Genomic DNA, 24,220 nt, shown 5'->3' with positions numbered 1-24,220 from the left:
TTTGATTTTATGCATGAAACAATTTACTGACGTTAAAAGCTAATTTTCAGATAATTTTTTGCATTTGTTTAGTTTAAACCTATTTATTTTAGCTTGATTGCATAGAAAGCCTTAGGCTTACAGAAATGCTCTCGAGTCCATTTCCTGGGACTAGAACCAGTACTTGGTGTCTATGGGGGAAATCTAAAGAACGCTCCCACAGTGGGGATCGAACCCTTAATGTCCTGATAGCTAGGTGGACACCATATCCACTACACCAATGCGACCTTTTTCTTTTGTTTTCAGACCCCTAGTCGAGACGTGATGCTGAATGAGTTCATCAACAGGAAGAATCAGATGGGGACTATTCTGCGTAATGCGGACGAGATGACCAAGCTAAAGAGGTAATCAAATGCTGTATATGCTCAGCCTTGTTCTGGGAAAATGGGGCTTAAAACATGTGCGTAAAGTGTCGTCCCAGATCAGCTGGTGCAGTCAACACACTCTTGTCGGAAACAACTTTTTCCGCTTTAACTGGATTTTTGCTAAGAGGAGATTCCCTTGAAATGCAAAGTTCCATAAAAGCAGAAAGTTTTGTCCCTGATTAGCAGGTGCCTACTGCACAGGCTAATCTGGGAAGAAACTGTACACACATGAATTAAAACCTGTTTTTCCAGAGAAAGGTTCAATTTTAATTGGTTAGTTTGAGAGTTGTTTTTAATGGGTTCTAATGGCATGTGTCTTGTTTTTTAAATTTAATTAAATTTTGGCTTTTGAAGAAGCAAGTTTAATTCTTTATTTCTTACATCTTTTAAGGATTTCTTTGAAATGAACGTTGTTATAATTGTGTTTTGAAAAAACTTATATTACAACTATTTCTGTAAGCCTTGCATTAGTTTTTCTTAGACTGTTTTGCTGAATCTGAACACTCCCAATAGTTGTTTACATCATATTTATTACAAACAGTTGCCCAAACAAAAAAGTCTACACTGTGGATGATGCAGATTTAAGTCCTGCTCTCTCTCTACTGGTGGAGACTGGAGAGCATTTCAATAATCCTTTAGCTTTCAGTACCATGGAGCTTAAATAAATAGATTTAAACTTACAGGTCGTTGGTGTCAAAGTTCTGTAATGACTTCAACAATCGCCTGGCCCAGTTCTCATTGAGAGGCCAGCTGCTCTCCTACTACAACAGCATCCTCAACCTCCTCGATGACTTCCCACAAGTCAGGTATGGCAACGCTTTGTTTATATATTAACCCTTTACCCCATAAGAAGCAGAGTAAAAATGGCTTTTGCAATCAGCATAAAACCAGAACAGCCTGCGAGTAACTCGCTGTCTGTTCAGGTTGTATGCTGTTTGCTGCTAATTAGTATCTAAGGGTTGGAAATGAAGCATTTAAAACTTAAATCTAGTAAAAAAGGTCTTAAATAATTTTTAACTTTCTAAGGGACAACACATGCGTAATAATACATATCTAAGTGGTATAGATTCAATTTTTAAAAGCTTCGTTTCCTACCCTAAGATACATCTTAGCAGCAAACAGCATAAAAACTGAACAGCCTGTGTAATACTTGCTGGATGTTCTGGTTTTATGCTGCTTGCATATAGCCCTTTTCACTTTGCTTCTGAACAGGAAAGGGTTAAATGGAAAATATCAGAAACAGGATTCATTGATTAGGAGCTTAATTTCTTGTGCTTTAACAGATTTTTCTCATTTAATTAGTTATTCATTTATTATACCATAGATTGCTTAGTTTTCCTGTTGTAAAATCTCGTTAGATAATTTTGTGTAGGCATTTGTTTAAGTATTTGTCACAAATCTATAACGATAATAATGAAAGCACTTGATTTTTCCCAAATTAACATTTGTAAACTTTGTGTGATTAGTTTGTCTTTAAAGCTACTGTAAAGTTGTTCTGTGTATTATATTAAGTCACATGCATGTTTAGAGGCACAATATATCCCCCCCCCCCCTACCCCTTGATTATTGATTTGAATAGAGCCCAGAGTTATTTTTGGGTATACTCAATCTGTTCCAGCCTAGACTTATTTGTTTTTATAATAGAGCCTCATTCAGGGAAAACTGGGCTTAATTCATGTGCGTAAAATTTCATCCCAGATTAGCCTGTGCAATCTGCACCTGCTAATCAGGGACAACATTTTCCACCTAGACTTGATTCTCCCTTAGAAGAGTATGTATTAGCAGAAAGTGTTGTCCCTTTACGCGACTACACTATACACACATGCATTTAGCCCACTTTTCCCAGACTAAGGCTAAAAAAATCTCGATCAATTTCTCGGAAAATCTCGCTAGACTTCTTCTTACTTTCAGAGAGGCGTACTTCATGCTGGGCCTTCCAAATGAGAAGAAATCCAACCTGGACGATGTTGCTGGACTTACTCCTGACCCCAGGTGTGTCCATCTTGTCTCCATCTTGAGTCCATCTTGCGTACAATGCTCTTTTCTATTGTTTGGTCTACACACAGAGTGATATGGGGCTAAATTAATGTGTGTAAAGTGTTGTCCCAGATTAGCCTGTGCAGTCCACTTTTATGGAGTTTTTTGTTTAAAGGATTAGGCTCTTTCTTAACAAAAATCCAGTTCATGCGGAAGCTGTTGTCCCAGATTAGCCTGTGCAGTCGGCTTTTATGGAGTTTTTTGTTTAAAAGAAGTCTCTTTCTGAACAAAAATCCAGTTTATGCGGAAACTGTTGTCCCTGATTAGCCTGTGCAGACTGCATAGGCTAACCTGGGACGACACTTAAGGCACATGCATAAAGCCCAGTTTACTCAGAACAAGGTTTGTATGTACATGTTGCACCATATTATTATTGTATGCCTAACAGGCGTGTCAAATTTCCGGATTATTCTGGAAATCTGGATTTGAGCCATACATGATCGATTTTGAGATGAATGTAAATCTGATGAGGGCTAACATTGACTCTTGAACCAATCTCAAAATGTATTGTTATTGTATGCCAGGGTTACATTGACTCTTGAACCAATTTCAAAATGTATTGTTATTGTATGCCAGGGCTTACATTGACTCTTGAACCAATTTCAAAATGTATTATTATTGAATGCCAGGGTTAACATTGACTCTTGAACCAATTTCAAAATGTATTGTTATTGTATGCCAGGGCTTACATTGACTCTTTACCCAATTTCAAAATGTATTATTATTGTATGCCAGGGCTTACATTGACTCTTAAACCAATTTCAAAATGTATTATTATTGAATGCCAGGGTTAACATTGACTCTTGAACCAATTTCAAAATGTATTGTTATTGTATGCCAGGGCTTACATTGACTCTTGAACCAATTTCAAAATGTATTATTATTGAATGCCAGGGTTAACATTGACTCTTGAACCAATCTCAAAATGTATTGTTATTGTATGCCAGGGCTTACATTGACTCTTGAACCAATTTCAAAATGTATTATTATTGAATGCCAGGGTTAACATTGACTCTTGAACCAATTTCAAAATGTATTGTTATTGTATGCCAGGGCTTACATTGACTCTTTACCCAATTTCAAAATGTATTATTATTGTATGCCAGGGCTTACATTGACTCTTGAACCCATTTCAATTATTATTGTATGCCAGGGCTAACATTGACTCTAGAACCAATCTCAAAATGGCTTCATTGGCAAACAACGAAGGGAGTCATTGAAGATTATAATTATATTCCAGGGCATTTCCTATGTTCTACTTACTTATCCTTTATGTGAAGAATATACTGATCATAATTATGTTTATGGATAACTTTGACTCTTGAACAAATCTCAAAAGGGCTTCATTGGCAAACAACAGTGTACAACAGTGTCCGTCATTAAATATCATTATTTTATTCCAGGGCCTTACCTGTATTTAATTTACTTATCCTTAATGTGAGAAATATACTGATCATAATTATGTAAATTGATAAACCAGTCATTGCCTAAGTTTGTTGTAAAATCTTTGGTAAGACTGGGCCTAGATATTACTGGCAGATTTTGGTGAAAAATTGTGAATTATATTTAAGTTATAATAATAATAATAATATTGACACAGTTTTCTGCTTTACAGTACCTCTGGAAAGTAAAAATACCAGCACATACTTTAATGATTTAAATAAGGCATTGTAAAAAGTAATATTTTATTACTTTGATTATGACTTACTGTTGCATTTTAGTTTCTTAGCCACATTCTTAAGACGACGGTAATTCCTTTCTTCTATAGGTAGCATTGAAATGTGCATGCTCTAACAAAGATTGAAGATGACAATAGTAGTGTAAATGTTTATCTAGCTAATAAAAATGTACGGTTTAATATAATGCTTCGATTTCATGGATAACAATAACTTTAAAAATCAAAATTCACAACAATAACTCCAATGTTAATTTGAACTCATTAGTATGATTAAACATTTTCTTACTAATATGAATTTATGACAGAGAAATCCAAGGTTTAAACCCTTAAGAATGTTTTTTCTTGCATGTTCAAATGGAATAGAAAGATAATTTGATGTGTGTTATTAGTTAGCTACGGAGAATAGCAGTGCTTTAAAATACTAATGTAGATATTGATATGTGTATGAATGATAAAATAATTATAATAAAAAATGTTACATTGGTATCAAAATGATTCTATTTCCTTTTTGTATGCCCCTTAAAGGAGGCAAAGAGTAATATTCACTCCTGTCTTTCCATCTTTCCGTCCATCATTCAGTCCCGCTTCTTGTGCATAACTTGGGATGTTTTATAGAGATTCAATAAAAAATTTATATACTTTTAGAGGAACTTAAGAAAAAGGGCAGAATACAAGAACCATAATTCTGTCATCAGGTTTTACCGAGGTATTGCACCTAAGTCATTTGTGTGTATAGACATTTGTATTGAAGTTATTTAACTTATGGTAATTATTCTAAGTTTCAAGACACTCTAAGTTTTCGGACACCCCCATTTTTGGCCAAAATAATTATTTTTCGTGACTCTTAATTTTCGCACATGCATGTTTTCGTCTATCATAAATGACTCTTAATTTTTCGGACAGTATAACTTACAGCGCTATTTTACAAGATTTTGGCACTGTATTCGCTTATCTTGTGACACTTTGATCATCAGGTTTTACAAACGTATTAACATCATAAAACCTGGGAGAGGCATGCCTGAGGGCAATTGACCATAATATTTACGTAATTGGGTAAATAACCATGTATAACGGTAGAAAACAATCGCTTCACCCAACAGCATTTAAAATGATGTATTCCTATTAAGGAAGCAATTAATGTTTAATGTTTAACCATAACTCTTTCATCAAGATTTTCATCATCCTTCAGTTGATTTTCCTTGTTTTGAGCATAACTCATTTCGAATTGAAAGTATAAAATAAAACACTTATAGAGGACATTGAGGGAAAGTTCAGAGAAAATGAACCACAACTCTTTTACGAGTTTGTTTTGAGCATAAGTTATTGCCCTTTGTTGAAATTTCATTTTAAAACGGACACTGTATGCTCTTAAAGGGACCTTTTCACAGATTTTGGCATGTATTGAAGTATTACATTAAATGTTTTATATTGATAAATGTAAACATTGGATCTAAAAAGCTCCAGTAGGAAACAAGAATATAATTGAAGAAAGAAAAAAAAGTAAACAAGTAAAAAGTTAAAAAGACAATTTGCAAAACTGAAACATCTTTTTTTTAATTTTGTCAATTTACCAAAACGTGAAAAGGCCCTTAAATGGAAAAAATACAACTTCATATATTGATAAAGGACATAGGCAGTGCAGAGTACCCTAGCTTTTTCTTAACATTGTGGTGTTGATTAACACAAGACCCATTTGCAGACAAATGCGCAAGAGACCGCGGCGCGTACTGTCGCCAGACGGGAAGCACGTCCTCAACATCTGGTTTATACCCCACCACACTGAGACCCTGATCATGTTCAAGACCCTCGACGATGAGCACTGCGTGAGGGCGCTGACCTACTGCCTGCTGATAGTCTCCGCCCTGCATGACATGCTCCAGTACCTGTGCGCCCACTCGAGACTCGGCAGCTCCCATGCTCGACTTGGCTCTAGAAAGATGGAGTTCGTGTCCGCCGACTGGGGAGGCACGGAAGGAGTCGGTGAGTACTGTCACATGCTGTGCTGTAGCATGCTGTGGGCTTTCAATCCAGGTTGCAGTGTGGAAATGGATAAGGTATCCTAGTGACCGGGAGGTCACTGATTCGATCCCCACTGTGGAAACATCCTTTAGATCTCTCCCCAAAGACATCAAGAACTGGTTCTACCCAGGAAATGAACTCAAGAGCGTTTAAATAAGCCCAAGGCCTTTGATGCCTTCGAGCTAAACTAAATAGGTTTAAACTAAACTTATGATTTAAATCATAGTGTAAGTTTCAAAAATGTATTATTTAAAGACTTTGGGTGTCTCCAAACTCCCCACCCTAATTTTCTTTTAGACTCGTTCAATCTTTGGGTGATATTTTAATCATAGTTGCTTTTTCCAGCAAAAATTTTGTTAATGAAATATTTTTATGTTTGTGTGCTTCTGTCTCATGCTGTGACAGTTTAAGCATAAATGTAAATATGAATAAGGTTTTCTTGTCCAAAATGACTTATTGGAACGACACTTCACGTTCATGCATTTAGCCCATTTTTTCCAGAACGCAGCTCAATTAAACACATTTCCTAAATTATTTTTAGTACATAAATTTTCCACTACGCTTTTAGGCGCGGAGTTGCGTGAGATTCAGAAGCAGATCGACAATCTGCCGCACTCCACAGACCCACATCAGGTGTCAGAGTTCATGGCCCTCAGACGGGACGTCATGTTCCTGGAACTCGACACTGCCGTGAGACACTGCATGGCCGACACCTTCCTCTCCACGGGCAATGTACAGGCTTACAAGGTATGGTGTAGGCTTACAAGGTAGTGGCAATGTACAGGCTTACAAGGTAGTGTACAGGCTTACAAGGTAGTGAACAGGCTTACAAGGCAATGTACAGACTTACAAGGTAGTGTATAGGCTTACAAGACAATGTACAAGCTTACAAGGCAGTGTACAGGCTTACAATGTAGTGTATATGCTAACAAGGTAGTGTACTGGCTAACAAGGTAGTGTACAGGCTTACAATGTAGTGTATAGGCTTACAAGGTAGTGTACTTTCTTACAATGTAGTGTATGGGCTAACAAGGTAGTGTACAGGCTTACAAGGTAGTGTATAGGCTTACAAGGTAGTTGCTATGTACAAGCTAACAAGGTAGTGTACTGGCTTACAAGGTAGTGTACAGGCTTGCAAGGTAGTGTACAGGCTTACAATGTATTGTACAGGCTTACAAGGTAGTGTATAAGCTTACAAGGTAGTGGCTATGTACTTGCTTACAAGGTAGTGTATAGGCTTACAAGGTAGTGGCTATGCACAGGCTTACAAGGTAGTGTATAGGCATACAAGGTAGTGTACAGATTTAAAATGTAGTTTATAGGCTTACAATGTATTGTATAGGCTTACAAGGTAGTGTTCAGGCTTACAAGGTAGTGTATAGGCTTACAAGGTAGTGTATAGGCTCACAAGGTAGTGTACAGGCTTACAAGGTAGTGTACATGCTTACAAGGTAGTGTATAGGCTTACAATGTAGTGTATAGTCTTACAAGGTAGTGTACAGGCTTACAAGGTAGTGTACAGGCTTACAAGGTAGTGTATAGGCTTACAATGTAGTGTATAGGCTTACAAGGTAGTGTGTAGGCTTACAATGTAGTGTATGGGCTTACAAGGTAGTGTACAGGCTTACAAGGTAGTGTATAGGCTTACAATGTAGTGTATAGGCTTACAAGGTAGTGGCCATGTACAGGCTTACAAGGTAGTGTATAGGCTTACAATGTAGTGTATAGGCTTACAAGGTAGTGTACAGGCTTACAATGTAGTGTACAGGCATACAAGGTAGTGTATAGGCTTACAATGTAGTGTATAGGCTTACAAGGTAGTGGCCATGTACAGGCTTACAAGGTAGTTTCAGTGGTTTTGGTCTGGGTTGTTTCAGAAAAACATGGGGCTCCATTTGAGCCACGTTCTGGGAAAACTGGGGTTAATGCATGTAAGATAAAATGTCCCAGATCAGCCTGTGCAGTCAGCACAGGCTAATCAGGGATGACACTTTCTGTCTTAACTGGATTTTGTTAAAAAGAACTTCCTTTGAACAAAAAAATCCATAAAAGTGGATTATTGACCACATTAGCCTGTGTGGACTTTAAAGGCAAATCTGGAATGGCACTTGTGGCAAATGCATTAAGTTTTCCGAGAACAAGGTTCATTAAATTTTACGACTTGAGTATGATTCACTATGTATTTGAATTAAGTTGACTAGAATACATATTTATAATGTGTATCAAAAATCTTTATGTTTAAATAATTCTTCTACAAAAATAAAAGAAACACACACAGACTAACATATTTTAACTATGTCACATAAAGTATTTATACAAGTTTGACATTCCTTCTGTTTTTAAGATTAACAATATTAGTCAATAATCATCTATTACCAATCTATATATACCATGTAGACGTCTAATAAAGTATGGTAAAATGAGTCGCGTTCTGAGAAAACTGGGCATAATGCATGTGCGTAAAGTGTCATCCCAGATTAGCCTGTGCAGTCTACACAGGCTAATCAGGGACGATACTTTCCGCCTAAACTTGATTCTTGCTAAGAAGAGACTTCATTTAAACGAAAAATGTCATAAAAGCGGAAAGTGTCGTCCCTGATTAGCCTGTGCAGACTGCACAGGCTAATCTGGGATGACACTTTACGCACATGCATTATGCCCAGTTTTCTCAGAACGCGACTCAAATATTGCGTTCTATTTTCAGTCCATTGTCAACAACATACATCATGCCCTGCCAGCTCTGAGCAATGTCCAGCGTCCGTCTGTGTTCTCTACGTACTTCCAAGTCCCTGAACCCCTTGAACCCCGGGATCTTTCAGCTAGGGAGCTCTTTCCTGTCCGATCCTTCAGTGGAGTGTAAGTTGAGTGCTGTATATTCTTGAATTGAGGATGCTCCCATGTATAATAGGCATCAGTTATGCAGTATCCTCATTCTTTAAATTATTTGATAACACAAGATGACAATGTCTCTAATCACTTCATCTTTGCAATCACTCTTTATTTTTTCTTTTTGTTTGCAAGTTTATACTTTATTTAAATGTATAAGTGAATTCATTACGGTAGTCCTTCATCAGATACTTTGTGTACCTTCTATGTTTCACAGTACAGTAAACCCCTGTTTCATAGCCCTGGTTTACCCCCTGTTTTCTAGTTCTGTTTTACCCCTCTGTTTCCTAGTTCTGTTTTACCACCTGTTTCCTCGTTTATAGTACCCCATTGTTTCCTAGTTCTGTTACGCAGTACTTTCAATGTTTAAATTATTTAATGGTATACACAATGGCAAAGTCTCTAATCCCTTTGTTATGTGCAATAACTTTGTTGAGTGTTCTTTTAGTTTGAAATTGCATACTTTATTTTAATACTATCAGTACTGTTCGTAGTCCTTCATCAGATACTCTGTGAACCATTTGTGTTTCCTAGTTCAGTACCTATTCTTTCACAGTACATTTTCACCATGTTTCCTAGTTTTGTTTACTCCCCTGTTTCCAAGTTCTGTTTACCCCCTGTTTCCTAGTTCTTATTTATCCCCCCTGTTTCACAGTATTTTACCCCCTTTTTCCGAGTCCTGTTTTTTATCACCTGTTAACTTGTTCTGTTGTACCCCCCTGTTTCCTTGTACACTACTCCCCTGTTTCCTTGTTTATTACCCTCTGTTTCTAAGTTCTGTTTTAAATCATGTTTTACATGTTTCTCAGTATACTCCATTATCCCCAAGTCCTGTCTTGCCTCGATGTTTTCTAGTTCTGTTTAACACCCATGTTTTCTAGTTCTGTTTTACCATTATGTTTCCTAGTTCTGTTTTAGTACCCCATGTTTTCTAGTTCTTTTTTACCACCATGTTTGCTAGTTCTGTTGTACCACCATGTTTCCTTAGTTCTGTTTTACAACCATGTTTCCTAGTTCTGTTTTACCACCATATTTCCTAGTACATTATCTCATGTTTTCTAGTTTTGTTTTACCACCATGCTTTCCAGTTCTGTTTTACAACCATGTTTCCTAGTACATTATTCCCACGTTTTCTAGTTCTTTTTTAACCCCATGTTTCTCAGTACATTACCCCCTTGTCTCCGAGTCCTGTCTTGCCTCCATGTTTTCTAGTTCTGTTTTGCCACCATGTTTCCTAGTTCTTATTTACCAACTTGTTTTCTAGTTCTGTTTTACCACCATGTTTCCTAGTTCTGTTTTACCACCATGTTTCCTAGTTCTGTTTTACAACCATGTTTCCTAGTTCTGTTTTACCACATTTTTTCAGTAATGGCCCCTACCCCACCATGTTCTGGCAGTGGCATGCCATTGAGAACTACATACAGCTCTGCCTAGCTGGACTGAAGGATGTTGACAGGTAAACACCAACCTACTGCTCTTAAGATGAAGTTCAGGTTTATTGAATAGATTAATCTTTATCGATTGATAATTTGAGCAGCCTCATGCAAAAATGGGTTGTATGCCATATGCTGCTAATGTTACATTAAACTAGCCTGTGTAATTGCGCAGTCTAGGAGCTATATTGTCCACTTGATAGGTTTCATGATGTCATTAGTTGAAATCCCTGCATATACATAAGAACAACTTTTGCATACTGCAGCTCATTTTCAACGTGCGTTTATGATCAAATGAAATGTTAACTTGCTTAATATTTGTGTACTTTAATTTATTTTGGACAAAGATATCAGAGTCGGCTCAAATTTTTATTAAAGTGCAGTAAGCTATAATGACAAAAATTTGTTAGCAAGTAACATATTTACAACTGTAACGCAAATGCATTAGATAGCCTCATTCTAGTTAAGATCCGTGGCTTTGTGGATATTGTTCCGCCAAGGGAATAGTAGGTCATGGGTTTGATCCCAGGTGTGGGAGCATACTTTGTGCCTCTCAAACGACACCAACTACTGGTTCTAACCAGGAAATAGACTCAAGAGCTTTTTTATGAACTCTAATGGTTTGTGGGCTTATATGCTGTCAATAAAGCAGTTGTTCAATGTTTAATTATAACTACAGTGTTGATTTACTCATTCTTCCTTGGTGCAATTTGCAGCAAACAACTTTAAATCAGTTTAGCTATGACGACAAAATATTGTTAGCAAGTAACATTTTTACAAATTAAACGCAAATATATTGGATAGCCTCATTCTAGTTAAGATCCGTGGCTTTGTGGATATTGTGTCCGCCTAGGGAATGGTAGGACGTGGGTTTGATCCCAGGTGTGGGAGCATACTTTGTGCCTCTCAAACGACACCAACTACTGGTTCTAACCAGGAAATAGACTCAAGAGCTTTTTTATGAACTCTAATGGTTTGTGGGCTTATATGCTGTCAATAAAGCAGTTGTTCAATGTTTAATTATAACTACAGTGTTGATTTACTCATTCTTCCTTGGTGCAATTTGCAGCAAACAACTTTAAATCAGTTTAGCTATGACGACAAAATATTGTTAGCAAGTAACATTTTTACAAATTAAACGCAAATATATTGGATAGCCTCATTCTAGTTAAGATCCGTGGCTTTGTGGATATTGTGTCCGCCTAAGGAATGGTAGGATGTGGGTTTGATCCCAGGCTTGGAAGCATACTTTGTGCCTCTTAAACGACACCAACTACTGGTTCTAACCAGGAAATGTACTCAAGAGCATTTTAATAAGCGTTTCTATGCAATCAAGCTTAACTAAATAGGTTAACAAATTAATATTTTATTTTGTTTCACCATCCCACTTTGCAGGCATGTTGCCAATGGTGAGATACTGGGTGTGACTCTCCTCATGGAGGATGTCCTACAGACTGGTTTCCAGGATATATCCCTCCTAACTGAGCACTCAGCCACAAGTGGTGAACCAGACAAGCTTAAGGAACGCAAAGTGCGCTCAGCCAGTGTCAGAACCATTGATGTGAAAAAATTGCCCCACAGTGCTTCTAAGCAGGGTAAGTTCTTAATTAGTCAGTCATAAACTAATTCTTTGGCTGTCTGGCTAGCGCAGTAGTTTGTACTTGCGCTTCTCACCTAGGCAACCCGGGTTAAATCCTGTGACTGATACCCACAACCCAAGACAACACCGAAATCGAAACTTTTTCAATAACAACTTAATAGCTGGAAATTGCAGCTTTGATTCAAAATTCACACCAAATTTCTGAGTCAGGTCAGTTAATTTTATAGGAGTGCTAAGACACACTTAGGGTCCCCACTAAATGCAGCCTTAGGCACTGAAAGACCTCATGTACTTAAAAATACAAACACACATTTACTTTTTTTTTAAATCTTTTTTTCTTTAATTTGTTATTGAACAGTTGTCAATATTGATATATAGCTATTCATTATGATCAGTTAGTTTTTGTTGGTGTTCTAATTTTCGATAAAGTACTAGTAATTACATAGTCTCAAACGCAAACAATCTTTCAAATCAACCCGAAAAAGTTTTTAGTCCCCTACCAGTTTCACCAGAGGGGACTTATGGTTTTGTCTGCGTCCGTCCGTCCGTCACACTTTTCTGGATTCTGCGATAACTTTAAAAGTTCTTTATATATTTTTTCATGAAACTTGGAACATGGATAGATGGCAATATGGACATTATGCACGTCATTTCATTTCGTTCCTACGTCAAAAATTATGGTTGCTATGGCAACAAATAGACTAGAAATACTGCTGAAAATGGTGGTTTTTCTGGATCCTGCGATTACTTTTAAAGTTCTTTATATTTTTTCATGAAACTTGAAACATGGAAAGATGGCAATATTGACATTATGCACGTCATTTCATTTTTTTTCTACGTAAAAAATTCTGGTTGCTATGGCAACAAATAGACTAGACATACTGCTGAAAATGGTGGTTATCTGGATCCTGCAATAACTTTTAAAGTTTTTAATATTTTTTCATGTAACTTAAAACATGGAAAGATGGCAATTTGTTACCTCCCTTGGCAGCAACTGCAAGCGTCAGTTTGTCCCGCACCCAGGAGCCATTGAAGTCGTATAAGCTGCTGAAGTTCTTCCTGATGCTGTGGAAGTGCCTGGAACTGCTGAAGGCCGACTGGGGACGCAGGAGGCTGGGAGTCCAGGCCATTGAGAGCATGTCCATGTACAGGAACTTCTGGTAAGAACACAGTTGTTAAGTCCATGTACATGAACTTCTGGTAAGAACACAGTAACTGTTGTTTTTTCTATGTACAGAAACTTCTGGTAAGAACACAGTTGTTAAGTCCATGTACAGGAACTTCTGGTAAGAACACAGTTGTTATCTAAGTGTGTATCTAAGTGGTAAAGGGTTATTACCAGAAGTTGATATGTGTAAACTATAATTTAGTTATTTAAGATAGACTATTTAAAGCTCACCTGAGCTCAACTTGCTTTTGGTGAGCTTTTGTGATTGCCTTTGTCTTTTGGTGCGTCATCAACATTTGCCTTGTTAACACTCTAAAAGCCACATTTCTTGTTCACTCTTCATGAAACTTGGTCAGAACATTTGTCCCAATGATATCACAGCCAAGTTGAAGCTGGGTAACTAGGTGAAATGGAAAAAAATGGTATGAACACACACTCTAGAGATCACATTTATTGTAAACTCTTCATTAAACTTGGTCAGAACTTTTGTCCAAATGAAATCTCTGCTGAGTTTTAAACTAGGCCATGTTATATTAAAAACTTGGTAACTTGGTCTAATTAAAAGAAAAGTTTTTGAACACTCAAGAGGCCATATCTTGGACGAGTTTGAAACTGGGTCAATGGGGTCATAAACTAGGTCACTAGGTCAAATTTAAGAAAAAGCTTGTGAAGTTTCTAGAGGCCACATTTATTGTCCAATCTTCATGAACTTGTGTCAGAACTTTTGTCCCATTGATATTACTTTATTTATAATATATATGCATTAAAGACGATGTACTTATGTATAAGTCTTAATAAACTGTCTGTTCTGTTCTGTTATATTGGCAGACTCTGAAACTAGGTCAGATGTGGCCAAAACGTTGGTCATGAGGTCAAATTAACTGAAAAGATTGTGAATACTCTAGAAGCCATACATATTTCCCAATCTGAAATTACAAAAAATTTATGTTTAATTACACAGTAAAGTATACAAGACAGAAGTGCTGTTACCCGTGTTACAAAGCGTTGCTAGGCGATTGGGTCAAGGTGAAATGTACGAGGGCATCGCCTTGGAAACAGACCCCCTTGTCATGCCCAGAGGAGCATCAGAGATTGAAGTGAGGGCTAAACAGGTGAGATTTATGCTTTTATCAATTTCACTTTATTAGCATGCTGTATTTGTAACTCCAACAACTGAACATGCATGTTAGAAAATGGTGAACTTTTTATTAAAAAGCACACAACAATATGGAAATATTAAGTGGAGTGTATTAAGTGTTTACTCATTTAATAGGAATACACAATGTCTATATTTATAAAATAAAATATTTTTATTGGCTGCATATTTGATTAGTATAGCTCTTAACTTGTTGTTAAGGTAAACTGTAGACTACGCTCCTTAAACTTTGTCCACTGACATGTGAAAAGGCATGTCAGTATTCTTTTCACATTTTTAATGTTTTTTTTTTTAAATCAATGTACAATTTCTGACTCATACAATCATTTATTGCTTTTATTACTCATGCACAACCCACTTGACATGGTTGTTAACTAACATTTCCACCACAGTGGCCATCATTCCTTCTTATACTTCTTGTACACATGACATATGATCTTCCACAAAATTTAAGAAGTCCCAGCACAAATTTGAGAGTCCCAGCACAAATAAGAGAGTCTCAGCACAAATTGTAGAGAATCAGCACAAATTTGTTAGTCTCAGCACACATTTTTATGGTCCTAGCACAAATGTTAGAGTACCAGCACCAAATTTAGATTTCCAGCACAAATTTTAGGGTCCCAACACACATTTTTAAGTATTAGCACAAATTTTATGGTCTATGCACTTGTGGGCTCCTGTCTAACTATATAAACTTTGATATATGTTTTATCAGCTTGTACGCCTGTTTGAAAACCATGAGTGCCACATGATCATGGAGCTGCGTAAAAAGATGTCCAAGGAGTTGACCCTGGTGTTGGCAGAGAGGGGTCGGGTGGAGGAGACTGCGCTGCCCACAGACCTATGGAAGAGACCGGTATGGGGGGGGAGGGTAAACCAGTTTTGGGGTGGAACTGGTATGGGGTTTAGACTGGTATAGGGTTAGACCGGTATGGGGGTTTGACCAGTATGGGGGTAGACCGGTATGGAGGGGTAAGACTTGTTTGGGATTAGACTCCTATGGACGGTAGACTGGTATGGAGTGTAGACTGGTATGGTGTTAGACCGGTATGGAGGGTAGACTGGTATTGGGTTAGACCAGTGTGGGGGTTAGACTAGTATGGAGTGTAGACTGGTTTGCAGTGTAGACCGGTATGGAGTGTAGACCAGTATGGGGGGTACACTGGTATGGGGGTAGGTCAGTATGGGGTTAGACATGTATGGGTTTAGACTGGTATGGGTTTAGACTGGTATGGGGTTAGACCGGTATGGGTTTAGACCGGTATGGGGTAAGACCAGTATGGGTTTAGACTGGTATGGAGGTTAGACCTGTATGGTGTGTTGATCGATATGTGTTTAGACCGGTATGGGGGGTAGACTGGTATGGGGGCTGACTGGTATGGGGTTAGACCAGTATGGGGTAAAACCGGTATTGGGGGATGTTGATGGACTTAACCCTATTCCACTTAGCAGCAAATTGAAGATGGCTTTGTGCTATATGCAACCAGCATAAAACCAGAACAGCCTGTGAGTAACTTGCAGTTTGTTCAGGTTTTATGCTGTTTGCTGCTTATCAGTATCTTAGAGTAGGAAAGTAAGTCTTAGAAACCTGAATCTATTAAGAAAGGCCCCTAATTTGATTTTCTAAGGGACTGCAAATGGGTCAAAATGTGTATCTGAGGGGTGAAGGGTTAAGTTATTGATGTATTTTTGGTAGAGTGCTGCAGATGTTGGCGGATTTTATGTGAAATTTAAGATGTTAACTGTTTATTTTTATGTGAAATATTGCAAACATATAAACATGTATCTTAAATTCTAGATTATTTATAAATCTAATTTAATTTAAATTAATAGTAAAATTGTTTAAAATAAATATTCAAAGTCAAGATATTGAAAGCATAAGCACTATTATTGTTGTGTTCAAACATATACACTCTATAGCATCCAATAATTAAATCTATATGAACATAAACATCCACAGTGCTTTGCAATAGATAAAAATTGGAATACTGTAAAAACATTATTATTTGTTTGACATTGATTGTTATTGATTTTCTGGGTTGACCAGTCCACTAATGTAACACAAACACGTCAGAAAATGAGCAACATACAATTTGTTTCACAAAATTCTGAAATCCACTAATTTAATAGTCATTGTTTTTTTGTTGTTTTAAATTGGGGCCGGTATCCGGCCCCTTTCCCAATGTAAAAAAGTATATTTTTCCAAAATGGGACCTTTAATTCCTACCGGGGTAATTGAAGGTTTAAAAAAATAAAAATACAAATTTAACAACATTTAGTTAATCTCCCATCCAGCTTTACAAGTTAAACTTAATTAAATTTAATATTCAAAACACTTTAATTCTCATTTTTGAAGCATTTGTTAATAAAAAAACGACAACACAAATATCAATTTTGGTCAAAACGCTGCAATTTTTCCCAATCCAAAGGGTCCCGGCCCCATTCCCAAAATGGTGAAAAAAAACACACTGAATTATCTAAGAAAAAAAGAGTCATTTTTTGTATAACCCTGAAATATCATGCAGACAAATATACTATTCAAAATTTGCTAAGGATCATTTTTTATATTATGTGTAATTTGAAGATCACCCTTAGCTATTTTCAGCCAGCGTCACGCAACAATGATAAATCAATACATAAAAATAAAATCAAAAACACACATTCTAATATCAAAACCTGCAAAATAACAATTTAAAATGAACGTAATCCAAAATTGATCCTTAGCAAATTTTGAGTAGTATATATGAGTCAAGTTCTGAGAAAACTGGGCATAATGTATGTGCGTAAAGTGTCGTCCCAGATTAGCCTGTGCAGTCCGCACAGGCTAATCAGGGACAACACTTTCCGCCTAAACTTGATTTTCGGTAAGGAGGGACTTCCCTTAACCAAAAATACCATAAAATCGGAAAGTGTTGTCCCTGATTAGCCTGTATGGACTGCACAGGCTATTATGAAACTACACTCATGTACATGCATTAAGCCCAATTTTCTCAGAACAAGACACATATATAGATGATTTTACAGTAATAAAAATTTCAGGTGATGAAAGAAAGTTTCACGATCTTGAAGCCCCACATGACCGAGTCCTTCTACGAGAAGCTGATGAATAATTGCGAGGAGAAAGATGACCATGTGACTTTCTCACGTAAACACCTGGACACGTGCCTGGCAGATCTGGCGCGGGATGTGATGGCCCGAGAGAAGAATAACTTTGAGAGCTACACAATGTTTTATGAGAACCTGCTTCGGGCCTGCCATCAGAACCTCTATCAGAGGGAACAGGTCAGGCTGAAGATGTTTATAAAATAAATTAAAATGTTTATAAAATATTTTATAAAATATATTAAAATGTTTATAAAATATTTTATAAAATATATTAAAATTTTAATAAAATATTGTATCAAATATAAATGTTTATCAAATAATTATATATTTGTAAATTTTCTGCCTCCAATACACACTGTATTGAACATTTAAAAACAAGAAACTGCTTGACTCACATCATGCAAAAATGAGTATGAAGCCATTTGCGGTAAGCGTAGCTCCAGACCAGCCTGCGCATCCTTGAAGACTGGTAAAGAGCTATCCTGGCCGCTAATGAGTTCACTTAATCTTGCATGACTTAACAGCGGACCACGTATCTTATGACTAGACTGCACAATTTGCACAGGCTGGTCCTGAGCTATGCTGGCTGCATATGGCATAAGACCCATTTTCCTATGATTTGGCTCATATTCACTACAAGTGTTGTCTCTTTCTTTATCATACTAGTAGCTGAATAACTTTTAAAGTCAAACAGTTTAACACTAGGCTGGCTTCAGCACAGTAGGCATTCCGTAAAATGCATTGTTGACTTTACATTAAATAGTTGTCACGTTTTTGTTTAAAAAGCACATATGAGTCGCGTTCTGAGAAAACTGGGCTTAATGTGTCATCCCAGATTAGCTTGTGCAGTCCGCAGTGCAGTCAGGGACGACACTTTCCGCTTTTATAATATTTTTTGTTTCAAGGAAGTCCCTCCTTACCGAAAATCAAGTTTAGGCGGAAAGTGTTGTCCCTGATTAGCCTGTGCAGACTGCACAGGCTAATCTGGGATGATACTGAACGCACATGCATTATGCCAAGTTTTTTCAGAACGCGGCTCATATGCTGAAATTACGAGCCATAAATTATTTTGCTGTTGTTTTAAGAACATATAACCATAATATTCTATATTTTATCAAAATGTGTTAAATCTAGTTTAGAAGATGAACGCATTATTGAAGCCATTTAAAACCATTATACTATACAGAAACATCTAATTCATAAAGACGATTAATTTTTGTGTTGATTATTCACACAACAAAGTAATAAATATGCCTTAAATATTGTAAGACAACATAACAAGCAAGGTATTTAAATAAACTGTTTATGCATGTTAAATTTTATAAAATTATTTAACTAATTATAAAAAAAGCCTGCAAAAGAGATGTTCAAGTCCTGATAAAGAGTACTAAAGGTTTCTTTTGAGAAAAGAGGGTTTAATGCATGTGTGTAAAGTCTTGTTCCAGATTAGTTGTGAAAAATTCAAATACAGCGAAAAGTGTTGCTCGAGATTAGCCTGTTCTGGTGCACAGGCTAATCTGGGACGACACTTAACGCACATGCATTTAGCCCAGTTTTTTCAAAAGGAGGCTCAATTGTGTCTTGTTCTGATAAAATTGGGCATAATACATGTGCGTAAAGTGTCGTCCCAGATTAGCCTGTGCGGTTCGCACAGGCTAATCAGGAACGACACTTTCCGCCTAAACTTGATTTTCGGTAAGGAGGGACTTCCTTGAAACTATACCATTAAAGCGGAAAGTGTCGTCCCTGATTAGCCTGTGCGGACTGCACAGGCTAATCTGGGACGACACTTTACGCACATGAATTAAGCCCAGTTTTCTCAGAACAAGACACATTTGTTCACACTTAAACATCATTATAGGAGATAAAGCAGCTGAGATACCAGTTGTTCACACTTAAACATCATTGTAGGAGGTAAAGCAGCTGAGAGACCAGTTGAAGACCACGCAGCAGAACATACTGGTTGAGGTGCAGTGCCAACTGGCCAATCAGGGTCATGATTTGATCATGGGTAAGCACAATGTGAACGGATAATGGTTAGGGTTAATGTGAACTGATTATGTGAAAAGCAAATGTGAATGGATCACTGGAAGAGTAAGTGTGAACTGATCATTGCCTGGGTAAATATTAACTGATTATGGGAAGAGTAAATGTGAACTGTACATAACTGGGGTTAATGTGAACTGATTACGGGAACAGTAAATGTCATCTGATCATATCTGTGGATACTGTGAACTGATCATGGGAAGAGTAAATGTGAACTGATTATAGGTGTGGTTAATGTGAACTGATCATGGGAAGAGTAAATGTGAACTGATCATAGGTGTGGTTAATGTGAACTGGTCATGTCAACAGTAAATTTGAACTGATCATAGGAAGAGTAAATGTAAAGGGATCATGGGAAGAGTAAATTTGAACTAATCATAGCGGCGGTTAATGTGAACTTATTATTGGAACAGTAAATTTGAAATGATCGTGGGAAGAGTACATGTCATTGAAGGTAATAAATGTGTGCTTAATATGAGTAAGTTAATGTGATAATATTAGGGAATGATAAAAGTGACATGATTAAGTGTAGGTTAAATATCTATTGATCTTGGTTAGAGTTCATGTAAACAGATGATAGGGTTGTGCTGGCAATGTATATCATAGTAACCTAGTTTGATTGAATTGAGTCTTTTTACGCAACAACAAATATTTAAACATGAAAATCACAGGATGACTTACATTGATTTAAGAATGAAAACAGTGTGGTTTCATGGGACACCCCATATATATTATTGTAGTTTCATTATATTACCCATGTTTTATTGGAGTTTCATCAGATACCCCATGTATGATGTCCTTTTATTAACATGCATTAATCTAATGCACCTCTTTCTGGAAAAACTGGGTTTATGCATTTGCCTTATATGTTGCTCAGATAAGCCTGTGCAGTCTGCACAGGCTAATCAGGGACGACACTTTTTGCTTTTATGAATTTTTTAGTTTAAAGGAAGACTCTGCTAAGCAAAATTTTTCAGTCACAAGGGAAAGTGTTGTTCCTGGTTAGCCTGTGCAGAGTTCACAGGCTAATCTGGGATGAAACTTTACCCACTGGCATTAAACCCAGGTTTCCAAGAACACAACTAATATATTCTCAGAAATCACTGCTCTGAGGGCCAAAGTTGCTGAAATGCGGGAGATGAACCTGAATCAACAGTCCGAGATCCGGGAACGTGTGCGACAAGAGTACGATGAGCTCATACAGAGCCTGTTCAACTCGACGTTCATGCTGAAGAACAAATTTGACGAGTTCCGTAATGAGCTTCACGACGACGTGTTCGAGAAAGTGAGCGAGACTCGCAGAGAGGCTTTGAAGGCCATGAGCACGGTGCGCGAGAAGTTTGGAAGCACCATTGGTAAGAAGAGATCGGAAGCAGTATTTAACCCTTTACCACTTGGATACGTATTTTGACGCATTAGAAAGTTAAATTTAATTTAAGACCTTTCTTACTAGATTCAAGTTTTTAAGGCTTCATTTCCAAACCTTCGATAGTGATGAGCATCAAACAGCATAAAACCTGAACAGACTGTGAGTTACTCGCAGGCTGTTCTGGTTTTATGCTGTTTGCGCATGCATAGCCATTTTCACTTTGTTTCTGAGAGGGAAAGGGTTAATTTATACCTATTTATTTTAGCTTGATTTTATTGAAAGTATAAGTGTTATTAAAGTTGTTTTGAGTTGATTGACTTGGTAGAACCAACGCTTTGTGTCTATTAGGGGAGATCTAAAGAATGCTTCCACAATGAGGATCGAACATGTGACCTACCAGTTTCTAGATAGACTTCATATCCACTGGACCTTTTAGCAGTTTTTAAAAGGTCCTTGTCTTGAAAAAAATTCATTTTAATATAGTACTGATGCTGCTTTTGCCTTGATAATTGGATATCTATAACAGTGCGATAGTGCTTTACAAAATCATATTCCTGACATAAACGCAACAAAGAAAATGTAAAATATTTTATTTGATAAAAAAAATTCATATTGGAAAGTGTTGTTGAGCCATTTTCCTTATTCTGTGTCCATAGTTGTGTTGGTAAGAATTTCTCCCTATTGATTGCATGCGGTAATGACATGAAGCTAAAAATTGTCAATGTGCATAAATTATCAATAAAAAACCAAAAAGAAATGTTCTGTGAAAACTGAGAGTCATTCATGTGCCTAAAGTGTTATCCCAGTTTAGTCTATGCAGTCTGCAAAGGCTTATCAGGGAAAACACTTTCCGCCAACAGGTGATTTCGTTTAGAAATTATTTCTTTTAAACTAAAAATTACATAAAAGCGAAAATTGTTGCCCCTTATTAGAATGCTTGGACTGCTCAGACTAATCTGTAACGACATTTTACGCACATGCATTAAACCCCGTTTCACCAGATCGATACTCAAGTTAACATTATTTCTCAATTATTACAGATGAGGGTCAGGCAGGAGAGATGATGTCCAAGTCTGAGAAACTGCGGGAGTTACAACATGAGAACCATGTCCTCAGTACGCTCATACTGAAGATGAAGGCCATGAAAACGTGGAGACAGAACCACGACAGCGTCCAGCATGTCTCCAGGGTATGTTAACCCTTTGTATGCTGGGAAATTTGTCGTTTGCTAAAATGTTGTCTGCTGAATTTCTAAAATTAGCATTTTCGTTGATTTTTTTTCAAAGAATACTATTACAATAGCAAACAGTTTGGATCCTGATGAGACACCACGTTCTGTGGTGTCTCATTTGGATTTAAACTGTTTGCAAAGGCCTTTAAAGTTCGGTTCCAGCGCTAAAAGGGTTAATACCTTTCCCACTCAGAAGCAAAGTGAACATAGCTATATGTGCAAACAGCATAAAACCAGAACAGCCTGCGAGTAACTCGCAGTCTGTTCAGGCTTTATGCTGTTTGCTGCTCATCAATATCTAAGGGTTGGAAATGAAACCTTTTTAACTTGAACCTAGTAAGAAAGGTCTTTAATAACATTCAACTTTTCAAGGGACTACAAACACGTCAAAATAAGTATCTCACTGGTAAAGGGTTATAGACAATAACAGGTTACTGCCCTATCGTTGTGTAAAATATAAGGCGAGGCTTAGAATAAAAGAATGGCGGGTCTTCCGTGCCGTTGTTTTGTCCGCGCCAAGTCTGATAAATTACACAACATGAGGGCAGTAACCGTTTTTTCTGTGAATCGTACATCTACGTACCTATTTTAACAGAAATAATGTTATATAATCACTGCAACACTGCATTTTTTAACGGGAACAAATATATTGTTTGACGTTTGATGTGTTAATACAGACGTCATGAGCACTTACGCTTGATAATTGTTATAATGTTTTTTGCTGTTTTTGTTGCTTTTCATTTCTTAAATAAATTACATCTTTGTACCAAATTGTTTGTTTTGTTGAATCTGATTCTATTTTACCAAAAATGATGACTTTATAGAGGAATATGACCTATCTGGAAACATTGACGGATATTTTCCTATTGACGTGATGTTAAAAAATATATCAGGCAGATATCAATATAGTGGTATGATAAAAATACTTGTATGCTTTTCAATGAATCAACGATTCATACATTTTGTGAGTCTTTGAGCAAAATATTCAGCAATTAGTGCAATCATAATGTATATTAAAATAAGTTTCTACCGAATTTGAAATCATTCACAAATATACTCTGCTCAAGATAATTGAGTTTTTGCTGTTCATGTTTGAAATAATTTCACAAATATGTAGTAATACACTAGAATACTAGAATTACAGAAATATGTACTGTTACTAATTTATATCATTTCTCAACCCTGCATTGAGGTAATAATGGAATAAGCTTTAGTCATGCTATGTGGGAATTTGATTTCTTAGCCTTGCTAAATTAAGATATAATATTCAATGCTTACCTTCAATTCTCTGTTTTATCTAGTTATGAAAATGAATACTTACCTGGTATTTTCTGTCTGGTCTTCCTAGTTACGAGAACTGAAGAATGAGTCAGAGAACAACAAGAAGGTGTGTGAGACGATGAAAATGGAGGCTGAGGAGCAGATCATATTGCTACGGCAACAGATTGTGGCGCTTAGAAAGGCCCTTGCTGACCAACAGAAAGAGGCGAATGACGTGAAGAAACAGCTTGATAAGGAGGTGTGTGTGCTATTTGTTGACAAGGCGATTTCAATAATTCAATTCAGTTGTTTTCTTGTACAACAGTTCTTTAGTTTTTTAGGGTTAATATTATTTAGTTTTGACCTATTTATTTAAGATCGATTAAATCGAAAGCCTAAGGCTTGTTTAAATGCTTTCTAGTCCGTTTTTGTGGGAAGAACCAGTACTTAGTGTCTTTGAGAGAGATCTAAAGAATGCTCCCAAAGTGGAGATCAAACACATGACCTCCCAGTCAAAAGATAGACACAATATCCCCTATGCCAGTACGACCTATTACCATTTGAAGCAGCTACAATTTGTGTAATTGCAGTTGAAGGAAAAGCTGGAGAAGACCCATGAGGCGATGCAAAAGGCCCGCAGTCAGAAGCAGCTAGAACAGGCCAAGCAGGCGAACATAGAGAAACTGGTAAGTGGGAGCAGGCCAAATAGGCAAACATAGAGAAACTGGTAAGTGTTAGCAGGCCAAATAGGCAAACATAGAGAAACTGGTAAGTGGGAGCAGGCCAAATAGGCAAACATAGAGAAACTGGTAAGTGGGAGCAGGCCAA

General features: G+C 37.0%; 1 protein-coding gene across 1 annotated transcript in view; it reads left to right on the top strand.

Moving 5' to 3' along the window:
* The window catches only part of LOC127880743 (uncharacterized), an 87,519-nt gene that overhangs the window by 55,336 nt on the left and 7,963 nt on the right, over positions 1–24,220 (top strand). Inside the window, exons 31-47 of the mRNA XM_052428111.1 lie at positions 286–383; positions 1,088–1,210; positions 2,316–2,396; positions 5,819–6,099; positions 6,707–6,885; positions 8,843–8,994; positions 10,391–10,480; positions 11,853–12,052; positions 13,049–13,217; positions 14,187–14,337; positions 15,097–15,237; positions 17,421–17,663; positions 19,398–19,497; positions 20,630–20,887; positions 21,942–22,090; positions 23,481–23,651; positions 23,983–24,078. Of these exons, the coding sequence (XP_052284071.1) occupies positions 286–383; positions 1,088–1,210; positions 2,316–2,396; positions 5,819–6,099; positions 6,707–6,885; positions 8,843–8,994; positions 10,391–10,480; positions 11,853–12,052; positions 13,049–13,217; positions 14,187–14,337; positions 15,097–15,237; positions 17,421–17,663; positions 19,398–19,497; positions 20,630–20,887; positions 21,942–22,090; positions 23,481–23,651; positions 23,983–24,078 (2,682 nt within the window). The remainder of the gene's footprint in view (positions 1–285; positions 384–1,087; positions 1,211–2,315; positions 2,397–5,818; positions 6,100–6,706; positions 6,886–8,842; positions 8,995–10,390; positions 10,481–11,852; positions 12,053–13,048; positions 13,218–14,186; positions 14,338–15,096; positions 15,238–17,420; positions 17,664–19,397; positions 19,498–20,629; positions 20,888–21,941; positions 22,091–23,480; positions 23,652–23,982; positions 24,079–24,220) is intronic.

Source organism: Dreissena polymorpha, chromosome 5 (assembly GCF_020536995.1).
Source record: "Dreissena polymorpha isolate Duluth1 chromosome 5, UMN_Dpol_1.0, whole genome shotgun sequence".
Classification (NCBI taxonomy): Eukaryota; Metazoa; Mollusca; class Bivalvia; order Myida; family Dreissenidae; genus Dreissena; species Dreissena polymorpha.
Note: the sequence above shows the minus strand (reverse complement) of the source record. Positions and strands in the feature narration are given on the sequence as shown.